The sequence below is a fragment of the Cylas formicarius genome, unplaced genomic scaffold, assembly GCF_029955315.1.
Source record: "Cylas formicarius isolate icCylForm1 unplaced genomic scaffold, icCylForm1.1 PGA_scaffold_6__28_contigs__length_40554024, whole genome shotgun sequence".
NCBI classification, from domain to species: domain Eukaryota; kingdom Metazoa; phylum Arthropoda; class Insecta; order Coleoptera; family Brentidae; genus Cylas; species Cylas formicarius.
The window spans coordinates 26,293,550-26,307,841 of NW_026844347.1; the positions used below are offsets into that span (position 1 = coordinate 26,293,550).

A 14,292-nucleotide genomic window follows, 5' to 3' on the forward strand; every position below is an offset into this window, starting at 1 on the left:
TTGAAAAAGTGTCATTATGTAATATTTGCGAAGAATCGTTCCTTTTTTTCCTTTAATACTTACTTTTAAACTTAACAAAAATACCTTTAGTAATGGCAATCAGTAACTTTTTTGTCATGTCATAAGAAATTATGCAAGAGATGGAAAATAATCAAGACTTTCCGTTCCGAGTAAGAGAATATGTAAAGAATAGTTTTTGTCGATTTTTGAGATGAGTTTGGCGAATATGTACCACACCGAATTTGCTTCCATAATATTTTGCCACAACTTCTTATCAGATAGATTATTTAGTGTTGTAGGTATGAATAATTTGCTTATTTATTAGCAAATGGGGTTCTAAGCAGTATAATGTAAAACTTACCTTACTTTGACTTACTACTTGTGTGCCTTGTGTCTAACTAAACAAAGTTTGATTCTAGTCAAAATTGATATTTTTACCTTCAGCTTTCGAGCATAGTAGAATAAGTTCGAAGCGGGTTTCAAATATGAATTTTATTGAAATTTTGACGAGTATATGGGATGAAATGAACTAATAAAAGCCTTCATTTACTTAATTCATCAAACGTTTCTGCTGGAAATTTTATAAGTGGTCTCATTTACCACAGTTTGACTTCCCACATACATTTTCCCTCTTTGAAGTGTCGCAAAATAAAACAACCAGTCTGCTAAGGCCATTGTTTAGAGTTTTCAAGGGGACAGACAGGTCTTAAATAACGCCGGTTGTTAAAGTCCAAGGCGTGGATAGGAACAATAATTTATCTCGTATGGGCGGATAAGGGGAATAAAAACTCCGTGACCGCTGTTGCTCGTCCCGAACAGGGGATGTAGCTATTAAAACTGATAAACTGGCCCTTATTTTTTGTCAGGCTGTCGAGATTCGCCTTTGCCGCGGCCTCTCCAGATAAATATCCGGATCTAGCCTCTGCGTTTAAATCTTGCAGGTTGCGGCTAAATGGATTGAGGTTAGACTGAAAATTATTATTTTTATTTTGGTGACAAAAGGATGCCGAATGAGGCGATATAGGTGCGTGGTTTAAATTTAATTAATAACGCTAAATAATGCTTTTTATAAAACTTCTGGATTCCTCCTGCGTCGGTTTTTGTTGACTCAAACTAGCTAACGTTTCGCCAATCATCCTGTTGACTTCATCAGAGCTTGACTGAAACTGGCTGGCATTTTACTCTGTACCTGCTTTTATATTGTTTGAGGGGGGCGAAGCTAAATGAGGGGCATAAACACCGTCCCGGATTGCTGATTCCCATATTGATATATTGTTAGGATTGTTAGGTTGCTTATAGAATTGATTACATGCAAGAATTTTGGTTTTATCGAATAAAATTTTATGACCACTTTCGTGATCGTGTTCGGCAACTGCTGAAGAGTTATTTAACTTAGTCTTAAGGCTCCTCCATGTTCTTTGAGCCTAGTTGACATTTTTCGTCCGGTCTTTCCAATGTATTCTTTGCCGCATATACATGAAACCTGAAAACTCCTGACATCTCAAATGGAATTTTGTCTTTGACAGATCGAAGATGTTGAGAGATTTTTGGACAAGTGGTAAATCTGGTTTTGATATTTTGATATTTCTTTAGAACTTTTGATATGTGGTCAGTGATGTTTTGAATACAAGGAAGGACAACAGTGGCAAGAACGCTTAATATCCGTAATGTGGAAATTATTAAAGAGAAGACCAGAGGTAGGGTGTTTTAATTCTAGGTTCAATGACTCGGGCTGAGATAGTTTTACGGCTCTGTAAACAAAAGAGGTGATAACCGATGATTTTTGTGCCGGATGGTGATGTGACCATGCATTAAGGTGACGGTCTGTGTGCGTAGGTTTTCTGTAAACACAATGACCCAATGTTAGGTCTGATTTTCTATTGATAAGAATATCTTATTATCTATTATCTATTATTGTTGTAGCCTGTGGAAGTTTATTTGCCAAATAATGTTTCCACGCGTCATAAAAAAGCAAAAGCAAAATAAATAAGAACTGAAAGTTCAGATTTTCACGAAATTATATATTTTTACATGACAATTGTTTCAATAACACTGTGTCTTTATCAATAAAAAAGTAAATCTCATAAAAAAAATTGCTCATTTTAAACACTCTGCTGTTGGCTTTTCTCTAAAGAAGTACCATATAACTAATCCTTTTTACAATAACGAAAACGACAAAAAGTTGAAACAATTTCAAGTACTTTATAATGTTAATATCTGTAATTCATACATTGTGTTAATTTACTATTTCTAATAGCTCGCTCTTCGTGATATTTCCTTCGGATCTAATATTTGTTCTGATATACTAATCAATAGTCTCTTGTTTTCTCTAAAAGGAAGTTGTTATTTCCTCTATAGGTTGTGAAATTTGCCGAGCACTAGTAATTTTTTTTCTATTCTCTTAGACTTAGACGTTATGCCTTTTCCAGGCAAAAATATATCCCTTAATGTTTTCTATAGCAGTTTTAGATTTATGAGGGACTTGCCATCAAAATTCTAATGTGGGTATTCCGTTTTTGAAATATAAAGAGTGAACTTTTTTTAACATATTTTGTGTCATCATCAAAGATTTTTGCTTGTCTTGTCGGACTTTTTTTTGCGAGATTTCAAATGATCTGCCCCTTTTTTTTTCTTATAATAAATCAAATCTTTCCAATTGCAGTCTTCTTCGTTCACTGATAAGGTTGAATTATTATAGCTTCTTTTAATTGAAATGGATGTCGATGTTGTACTTGCCATTTTTTAAAGATTATTATTATTATTATTATTATTATTACTGCTGTGAGTGACCGAATATACTATTGTGAAGTCGTTCGAACCAACCGGGTTCACATTACGGCAAGGCAATCCGTGGCAACACAAGGGATATTTTGGGTATTAAAAAAAAAGGAAAATGCGAAAAGCGGTGGGTCGAGTCTTTATTAAATACTTTGATTAAACTCTTAGCATCGATCCGACGAAATTGCCTTCTCGGTCGACGCAACTCGACCCTTGCCGACGCATTGATCCAAAGGCGATAATTGGCAGCGGATTTCGCCGATGTCGACTTTAATTGGGTGGCGCGGTTGTTTGGGGCTTGATAGCCGACATTGTGTACAAAGTGGAGAATTATTGCTATTCGCTGCTTGCCGTTTGGAGCCCGATAAGCTAAACGTGCGTACATAACTACGTCGGCCGATCACTGCAGAATTTTGCAACTTGGTCAAAAATTATCGATTTTTTTAAAGACTAATTTATGGTGTAGATACAAGTACTTCTAGAATTTGTAACAAAAAACTACAAGCCACCAACAAATATGACTTTATTGTTTCTAAAACTATTCATCCTGATGATCAATACATTTTTGCATTCGTTAAACCAATCGTCAAAGCACTTTTCCCAAAAAGCATTGCCCACGTAATTTATTCTTAATGTATGGGAATAAAAAGAAGTAATTTCGTGCTTAATATGGTGGATGGCTCATCAAATCAATGTTTTTAGTGCTTAAAAATTTCTTTGTTTGCATTGTTCTCGTAGCGGAAAGTGATTGGTCTTCGCGGTTGGTTTTTCTAAGACTTTCGGCAAACAAATGGTTGAGTACCATTCAGAATTGACTGTTTTATCTTTCACCAAAGAAGCAGTTGGCCAGTATTCCTGAAAAAACAGGCTAGTATTTGTTTCGATGTGCTTCACACACGAACAATTTTTGTGGGCTTTGTCTCATCCTGAAAGACCCAAACAGTCAACTGCTGCTGATCCATGATTTATCACCTGTCATGATATTATAGACGTGCTTGGAAGCACTGCGATCGAATTTTTTTTACATTTCCTTCGACCAATCCACACGAGCCTTTTTTTAGCTGATGTCAAATGTTCATGCAAAATTGTATGTATGCTGGTCCCACTAATACCCAAAGATATCCCTCAATCTCATGGTAAGTCCTGCAAAATCAGTTTCCGCACTGCATCAATGTTTTCTTGGACAACCACCGATTTTGGACGACCTTGACGAAATTCATCCTTAAGAAAACTACGACCACGACTGAAGTCCGAAAACCAGCGATATACAGTAGTTCTTGGTGGTACTTTAACTCCAAAACTCGAATTAAGTTCATCAATGCATTATTGTTGAGTTAGTCCACGTCTAATGTTATAAAAAATTATTGCACGTAAATCCTCCCGATTAAGTTCCATTTTTAACCATTACAATTTTTAAATTTATCACAAAAAACACACACAACACTCTTTCGCCAAAACCTAACTCACTAAACCTAACCTCAAAATGTCAAACTTCCCTATAAAAACGTTAGTCTCCAGATGGCAGGACTAGAAAATCCCGAAATATAAAAGGCAGCCCCTGTATCATGAAATTAGATTAGGTGACCAACTTCGAGAGAGATCAGTCCAGAACTCTTAGATCCGCTTCCCAAACCCTTCCCCGTTAACTCATGTAAAAATAAAAGCAAAATATATATATTTTTAAATTTATATTTGTATTTTTGTATTTTGTATTTATCTTTGTATATAAAAAAAAATCTCATAAGTATTGAAAATCTATACAAACAATAGAGCAATATCATTTTTGAAGAGGAATTTGTAAAACTCCAAACAACTTCAATTACAATTGCGCCTTGTAATCGTGGCTGATTTCAAAGTGACTTTTTTCGCTACTCCAATAGTTGTTTATAATTGAAAACACTCTTTCTCTTCTGCATTAGTACTCGGCAGGCAGAGTGCAAACTAAACTATCAAAGATATGTTTTTAAACCCCATTTGAGTTTTTGTACATTTATCAAAAAATTCAAGCTATCGGACACAAACAACTATAGTTGTTTCTATGGAATATATTTATTTTTCAAAACGAGAGGAATGAAGCACTACTATTTTCCAGCTTTCATTTTGCACTTGAGTTCTCTTAAGAGCGGGATAGAGTTGAATACACAAGGCGGCACCCAAAAAAAACCGGAATCATTTTTTATAAACTATATACGACCTTATCCCCGTCAAAATACTCTCCATTACAACTAATATATTTGTCCAAGCGGTGCTTCGACTGTTCGAAACATTTTTTAAATTCATGTTTGGCTATAGCCGACAGCTCATCCCTCGTTTTTTGCTTGACCTCTTCAATATTGTCAAATCGCTGTCCTTTCATGTCCCTTTTCATAAGTGGAAATAAGAAGTCACACGGAGCGAGATCAGGCGAGTAAGGTGCATGGGGCAGAGGAACCATGCCATTTTTAGCCAAAAACTGCTTAACATAAATGGCTGGGTGTGCAGATGCATTACCGTGGTAAAAGAACCAGTCCCCTGTCCGCCACAAATCGGGTCTTTTTTGTCGAATACTGTTGCGCAATCTTCTTAAAACTTCCAGATAAAAAGCTTTATTAACGGTCTCACCTGGTAGAACGAACTCTGCATGAACTACACCATTGATGTCGAAAGAGCAAATCAGCATCGTTTTGATGTTTGATTTGACGACGCTTTTTTGGACGGGGAGACAGTGGCGTCTTCCATTGGCAGGACTGTTGCTTCGTTTCTGGATCGTAACCATAGCACCATGACTCGCCACCAGTAAGGTGAAAGGTGTACTATACAAGCTCTGCGCGCGGCAATTCAATTCCGGTTTTTTATGGGTACCCCCTCGTATTGAAAAATGTAGCACACTCCAAGATGAGTGGATTTTCCAGGACTTCGTTGGGAAAAGCTGAACCTGTACCGGCCTATCCCGTACGGTTGGTTATCCTGAATTACTCAGTTAACTGCGAATGGATCGATGCTATAATGCCCCTGTCGTAATGGAAAACGCATGCTTTGTGGTGAAATAAATGTTACTATTATTCATACTATTGCAAAACTATTTGTAATTATATTTTCTGAATCGAGGAATTGCTCACATCTAAAATCAAGCTATTGTACTGTACTAAAAATTAATGTGGTTGTTAATTAACAAATATTAACTTAATTTTTAAAATTTATGGCAATTACGAACTTCATGTATGTTGCAACGAGAGCAAACACAACGTAACAAGGTAAAACATCAGTAATAATAGGCATATTAAAAAACTGTAGAAATTAATGAGGCGACCACACTGTAGATGTTGCGTCAACGTTTTGCATTTGAGAATATAATAAAATGACCACGAATGCTACGTCATGTCCTGGCGCAACGATACCGGGGATTTCGGACCTACCTCCCTGTCACACGCAGACACCCGACCCTCGTTCCCCCGGTAACCACTTGCTCTTAATTGAAAACCAAGCCAGCTGATGACGAATCAATAAAGGGGAAACAAGCGAAACACCACGCCCTACCGCCGACGCCGCTCGCCGCCAGAATGACAGAGCTCGAAGGGTCCACGTCGCCACGGAGATGAGGTCCACTTCTCAATGCAAGAGCCGGTCGGTGTTGTTTATTCGATTCTCATTAACTTAATCGCGCGATGATAATAATTGAAACATCATGAAGATAAATGATAATGAAAAATATAATAATAGTAATTTTAACATTAATAAATTGCAGATATTCATGAGGCATTGGTGTTGGTCTTCCTCAAAAAAGAATTATTTACATGAGTTTTAACATGGCAACAGATCGCTTTTTTTGTGATCATTTTATTTTGCCAATTAAAAGTTTTCATTGTCACAAATTCGGGAATATGCTTTTCTCTCTAAACCAGTATCCCACCAACTAACCCAAAAACATCGTTTGTAACGGGAATTATATTGCCAAACACTAATTAAATAGAGACCTCGATTGATCCTCAACGCGAAATAATACCATCAAAGCTTACTTTCATCACTAAAACCAAAAGACCGGCTTTGAATGGGTCGTTATTTTGCGGTTTTGTTCGAATCACTCACAAAGAGTTACTCATTTTACCTAACTCAATTTAATAACGACGAGGAGGATTAGAGCCGCGATTAGGAACGATTGTTTTCGTCGATATTGTCTTCTTCGCCGTTGAAAATTTAGACCAATAAGTATTTGCCTAGTAAGAGGGAAGTAATATTTAACTACCGCTATTATAAGAAGCCTGCGGAAACTTGTACCCTGTCGCACAGTTACCAAACAAATTAAATTGTATTTAGCGCATATTATTTGATTTCCTGTTTGACTAACATGATTCGAATAATTTCCTAATTTCCTCAGAAAGTCTAACAGTATATTAATAGACACATTGCGAGACGTCCTGAATAATGATAATATCACAATGCTATAGTTATTAACATTAAAGCATTATTTCAATAATCTCTTCACTACAAAAAATGATAATCGAATAAAGTTAATAACAGTACATATCAATGTTTATTTTCAAACATGAAGTGATTTTTAAAAGCACAACTTTGAACTTTATATTTTGAACCGAAGATGGCACGGTTGGTAATGCGTTAGATCTGCCAACTTGACTTGCCGAAGGATGCGGGTTCGATTCCCACTTTGGAAATTATCGTGCTTGTCCGACTTGAACGACGGCAAAAATTGCTTAAATGCAACGCCAGTCCATTGAATTAAGCCAAAAATACTTCTAACCTTAAAAAAAGGCTATAAAATAGATTACCGGTTATGAATATTGAAAATTCATTGGAAATAAATAACATAAATATTTATTTGGTCGAATAATTTACTTATTATCCAAATAAAATTTGTATGAAGGTTTACGATAAAGTTTTGATTTTTTTGACAGTTGTAGTAAAGAGCAATGACGCAACTAAAGTTGACATTTATTGTTTTTTTGTTTCAGACCGGCAAGCACTTCCATCGCACTTCGCTTCTCATTAAAGCCTTTAATCATAAGTTCCGTCTGGATCTCGAGCTCAATACGTAAGTATTTTAAGGATATTTTTATATGATATCTGATTTACGTCCAGCCGTCCACTATGAATATCGCATTTGATCCATTATTTATTTATTTGTTTATTTGGAAACGAGACTTTCCTATAGAGAGAGGAATTATGTCTTCAAAACTAAGAGCAAATATGTCAAAATCAGGAAGCTCGATTTCATCATTGCTATCAGTACTGGATAATTGTAGATATAGCAAAAGAAAAGCTTTGAGTAAGTGCTTAGATACGGCGAAAGTCTTTCCTGTTTTAAAGTACGTAACTAAAAAAATATTTTACGATATGAATTAAGATTGTCATTATAAATATACATATATATCAAAAAATAAATTATAACATAACTAACCTTCTAACAATTCGTACAGTCGACTTCCTGCGCTGCTGTTTATTAAAACCTACTCAAACAAACCTCTTTACTGAAAACAGATTTACTCACGCTTACATCGCTGTTTATTCTGGAAACTTTCGAAAAAATTGGCAAATAATGGGATGGAGTAAGACTATTGCAAAAGTTTGTTTTTTTTTTAAATTCGTTTGTTTTTTTAATGGGATTGTTAATCGGTTTTTAGTTTAATTATTTATCTAATAATTGTTTAGATTTTCAATTCATCGTTACATATTCCATATCATAATTTTCAATAAATGAATGAACTGTGATTATTACTTTGAGTGAGGACCATATACTTGGTATTAATTAAGTATTTATACCAACTTTAGAAAGTGAATCTTTAACTAATTTTAACATAAAAAATTCATATATATTAGAATGGTGACAAATGGACGAAGCGGAAGACGAAGACCAAAGAAAAACTGATGAGTGTCAGGATAGGAAATAATGGAAGTTGGGTATCGTAAGGCGACGCCTCACGCCTCACACAGGTTCATGTGAATATATGACATTTTTCACTAAGCATACCCATTCCCCATTCAAGTTTACAAACAAATGGTTTTGGATAAAAGTTGAATCATTTCGGCGTATTTCAAAAATATACGAAAAAAACTTCAATCATTTATAAGACTAATAATACACTACTTTTTTACGCCACACTAATTAAATATCCTATTTCTCAGATCTTGTTCATTTTGGTCTGAACATTTGTGGACTAGCGACTTCAAGTGATCCCACAGAAAATAATCGAAAAATTAAAATTTGGTTCCTATCCAAAGCTTGGGGTAACTTTCGACCAGAAATTGATGCGCAACCATACCAGGATCCGGTTTCTAAATCAACTTCTTGTAAATGTCCAGGAAAAATGCAGCACATTTTTGAAAATTATCATTTTTAGCCAATGTTTACTAATTTGGTGATAGTGACGTTAAAGAAGAATTTTTTCTCTTTGAAAAAGTCCGAAATCCAACTAAAAAAAATTCCAACGCAAACCCGTTTTTATTTAAAACGGTTGCTTCTGACGATAAATACTAAAAGTACGCCTAATCAAAAATGACATACAGTGCGACACATGGAAGTTATGACTAATTAAATTCAGGAGCAATACCAGATGTGGCCCTGTCTAAGATTAAACAAGACAATAAGGTTTTTTTGTAATTTTGTCTAATTGCCATGTTTGGTCGTATTCAATATTTGAATTAATTAAAGCCTTCATTTATTTGGAGACTTGTTTATAAAAGGTGCACTTCTATGTCGAAAGTTAAATACTGCAATTTTTTTCGCTGTGCAAGTGTACCGCTCATTTGGTTCTTTATATTCTCTATTGCTTTCATTTATGTAATTAACAATTCAATAAAGTAACAAAAATTCCAACGTTCGAAGTATATGGACAAATATCCTCACAAAGAGAGAGTTTTCAAGCAGATAACTGCTTAGTGTTAAGGATTCTTTAGAATTGGGTGCAATAATAATAAGTCCGACTTAAATTCAGAGTGTAATTAAAAACGGAATTTCTTTTTTCATTAATCCTTTAGTTATCCACTTAATTTGATACTTTGATACTCGTGCATGTTTAATATGTCAATAATAGTCAAAACGTACAGAGTAAAAACAGCATGCAAAAATCGTTTCAAATATTTAATATCATACTATAAGTTTGATCATTCGAAATGCAACTGTCGCGAGGACAACTAGGTACCGAACATAATCGAGACGCCATTAAAGCTACTGTGAAGATAATATCGTCATTCGCCTAGCCCGTATCCATTAATATCGCCGGAACACCCCCGGAAAAACAAATTCATTTAACCGTAGGATCCATCCGAAAAAGCTAATCATACCTAGTGCTCCGCGAGCCGACGAGTGAACGCAACCCATTTATTAATCTTCTCCGAAAAACCACCCCCAAAGCGGCCAACCCCGGCGACGACTTTTTTTGCGCAAAAAATATCCGGTGAATCAATCTAATTTCGTTTTTTGTCGCCCGCCGACAGGGAAGTCGTTGGGGATTCGGTAGGGACTGCGGAAGAAGGGCCGCCGTCCAGCGCAAAACCACTTGCTGAATTGTACGAATACGTTTTATACTGGATGTCCTCCGACAGTGGGCGTGTTGAAGGCCCTACTATTTCACACGGAAAACTAATGATAAGAAATTTTTACTTTTAATGTGTGAGATTTTGTAGTATCAAAAGAAATTATAAACTTGATTAATAACGCCTTCTGCCGAATGCAACAAATAATATATATTCTATGTGTTATAAAATATGTTCTCATTTTAACCCTTAAAAATACAATTCTTTGATGACTCCAAAGTTCTTGTTACCCTTAGTCAAGACCACTTTAAAGAGATGCTTAAATAGACTCTCGTTTATTGATTATCCGCTATCTTTATTATATTTCTTACTGTTTTTCTTTTGTTTTTTTTCTCTTTGTTGAGCTAGTTTAATTTGTTTACAGCAGATCTTTATGCTAATTTATAGCTAATCAAAATCAGAAAAACATATTAAAAATTGGTCACATAAATGTGATCCTTATTTACCACATTTTCATGAAATGAAAGCGTTGGTGAACAGTTTGAGGTTGGATATTTTGGCAGTGTGTGAGTAGTGGCTTACGGAGAGTGTATCTAATAATGAAATTCATATTCCGAATTTTATTTTTTATAGGGTAGATCGTGAGTCTCGGGGAGGGGGTATAGGAGCTTACGTTCGATCAAATATTAAGGTTACTTAAATAGATGTTGCAGAGAACGCATCTGAAAGCTTGGAACAAGAATGGCTTTTTTTAAAGGTTGAATCAGTAAACATTGGATTGGATTGCCATTGTCATGCTAGTGGATAAGTTTGTAGTGATGGGAGATATAAAGATAAATCTTTTAAAATATAGCAATGTCTCTCATCAGTTTGATAACCTTCTTGACGCTTTTAACTGCAAGCAGATGGTTCTCAAGCCAACTAGATATACCAGAGATAAGGTGAGCTTGAGGTATTATTCTCTCCGATGACCGTCTGTTAAGTGACCATGTTCATCACCAGAATATGCACGATCAGTGGGAACACCAATTAATTTACTACTCTCTGAATGTAGAAATTTCTGAGTTCGGATCAAAAATTATTGGATATCGAAATTTTAAACAATTTGATATGGATATTAGTAAATCTACGTTGGTGGTAAGCCTTTGATTGCGTTAATATAAGCCAGAAAGCTCCTATGATTTCTGACATGATCATAACTCTTTTTAACTATCACGCACCAATAACTGAAAAATGGATAACGAGACCACCTGCTCCTTGGTTTACCGACGCTTTGTTTATAATGAAAGAATATTGCAATCATCTTCTCTCGAAAAACAAGCGTAATACAAATGTACAAAACTGGGAGGCTTATATGGAAATTTGAAACCTCTTCACCTCGCCTGTACGGGCTGAAAAAAAACTCTTATATTGACCATGTTAGTCGCACAAAAAAGACAAAAGAGATTCGGAAGACTATAGATCATCTGAACATCTACAACAGATCAAAGAAGGACGTCGATATTCCTAAACATCTGAGGAATCCCGAGCTCATTAATCAATGTTTTGTTGATTCAGTACGTACAGATTAGTAATACAGTTGACTTTGATGCCATATCTTAGTACAAAATGTACATCGGCAGAATTTGAGCTCTAGCTGATAAACGATTCGGAGGTTGTTTGAGCTATGGTGAAATTGACATCCAAGGCACATGGCACGAATGGAATTACACTAGAAATACTAAAACTTTGCTACCCAACCATACTGCCTATTCTAATTCAACATTTTAATCTTTGTATTGAAAGCTTGTTTTCTTCACAAACTATTCAAAACTGGATCCCCCTTGCCCCATATTTGTTGGAAAAACTGACTTGTAGAAATCGCATTCATTTCCATCTAACCCACTTCAATTGTCAGTATGAAATACCTAAAATTAAGAAGTCCATGACTAAAAGCTGCTTCTCGTATGTATCTGTTAGACTATTTAATAAATATCCTCAGATTAGCCAATCACAGAACCTGTCATCGCGCTATTAAAGTTAATTTAAAAACATATCTCTTACGGAAAACTACCTAGATTGTTAATCAGTTCTCTGTATGTAATATAGTTTTTTTATTGTTTTCAATTTTTGATTTATTGTTTGATTTATATCTTTGTATATAAAATTGGTATAATAAATTAGGTTTGCATTGTCGCATGCTCGGTGAAGCTAATAACTCAGCTGAGATTCGCCGGGCTTAAAATAAAGGCGGTGTTATTTATTTATTTTATTTACTTTATGTGTTATAAGGCTCAGTGCTCTCCAGTTTTCAATGGCAGAGATGATATTCACAGCTCGTTTCTTTTATCAAAATCTTACATTGATACAACATGCATGATAGCGTTATCATCTTCGGCACAGGCAGACAAACACATATCTCAACAGAACAGTCCTGTAATTTGCCTGTATCTTGTTCCTCCAGGAATATCTGCAACCTCAATTTTGTCTAAGAGGTCTTCGATATGTCTTCTCCCCTGCGGACAATTCCGAATGATGGTTCAGTTCCAATTAGCATTTTCAAGGTGCATTTATTAGCTAAAACCCTCTTTATTTACCTTCTACATTATTAGCACACAGCGGTTCGAAAACTCAGGTACGCAAGAGAGCTGTCAGCTTGATGGAATTTAATTATTCCCTGTATACAACATTATGACCGAAAGGATAATTCGATAGCTACAATTGCGCAAGACACAACGGCGATTACCGAATCAGGCAGGGTACTTGCCGGTAGCTGCTGGTCTTCTGCTTCTGAGGCCCCAGATCTCCAAAACTTAAGCAGTTAACCACTAACTTCACTTTTTGAACTGTATAAAATTTTAATGTTCTTCGCAATGTGTAGAAAAGGCAAGAGAGCGCCCGAAAATCGCAGTATGGCACCCTGCACCTAGGATAACAGTTGTGTGTTTTAAATATAGCTAACAATAATTTCTTTTACCTTGTTGCGTGTGCGCTAACATACATCTCGAAGTGCATTCAAAATAAGCCAAAACAAATTTCTTCTGTCAGTAAGAGTTTCTGTATTTGCTGAATAATTATTGTGTTTAAGTTTTATCACCTGACTTAATTATTTGCCAGTAATCAAAATACACTAAAAAACCACCTCCATTGCCTCTTTGCCTTTGCCACTGCCTCCGTCAGGCTTAGATGCCCTTTAAGAGTCTCCTATAGTCCACACGATATACCATTATTTTTCCGACTTTTCTTTTGCACCTGAGGAATTCCTTGGCATGTCTGTCTCCTACCGTGCCTCTCCACGATTTTCCTTTTTAAATGGCTGATTCTGCAGCACAAAAGGGTTCTGGTCTAATCATGCGCTTTGTCAAGCCTTCGCGGGCTACTTCTTCGGCGCTTTCGTTACCTTTCTAGCCTTCGTGACTCGTTACCCTCTACAAAGTCACTATTTTTTGATTTGGTATTAAGTTTCATGCCTTACGTCATTCTAATTAAAGTCAAAACTAAATTAGATGTTGTTTTGAATTACAAATTATTCCCGCCTGACTGTCGACGTAGATCGCAAATGTTTTATTGCTTATCTTTTTCGTCTTTATTTCTTTTGTCATAAATTATTTTCATATAGAGTATTTCTGCCCTAATTGTTTTTCCATTTTTCTCCAGTCTTCTCTGTCTGAGATTTGCGTCCTACCAAGCCCTAAGGCTTCGTCTTCTTGTATCTTCCTCTAGAACTTGTCATTTATCGCTTTGCACGCTACTCGCTTGCTTTTTCGCCTCCATCTGCATGGTTATTGTTAACCAGACAACCGTACCATACGCTATCCATTAATCTTAAGTAATGTTGTGACATAAAAGCCTGGTGTAGGCTATGTCCCACAAAATTTTTCGTTAAACTTGGAATATAAGTTGCCCTTTGAATTAACTTTATAAGCATCTGGTTCTTAGGATAAATCTTTAAAGGAAAACGTTATTCTATCATCTCGACGCTGCAGTAGCCTTTCATGTTTTGTTTTTGAACAGCTTATACAAACAAGCTTTTAAAACAAACAACGTTCAAAACTGAAAACTGAAACC

General features: G+C 35.6%; 1 protein-coding gene across 6 annotated transcripts in view; it reads left to right on the top strand.

The window, feature by feature from the left end:
* The window catches only part of LOC132704027 (disintegrin and metalloproteinase domain-containing protein 11), a 627,178-nt gene that overhangs the window by 533,598 nt on the left and 79,288 nt on the right, over positions 1-14,292 (top strand). For all 6 annotated transcript variants that reach the window (XM_060673635.1, XM_060673633.1, XM_060673634.1 and 3 more), the window contains one exon: positions 7,725-7,804. In XM_060673635.1, the coding sequence (XP_060529618.1) occupies positions 7,725-7,804 (80 nt within the window). The remainder of the gene's footprint in view (positions 1-7,724; positions 7,805-14,292) is intronic.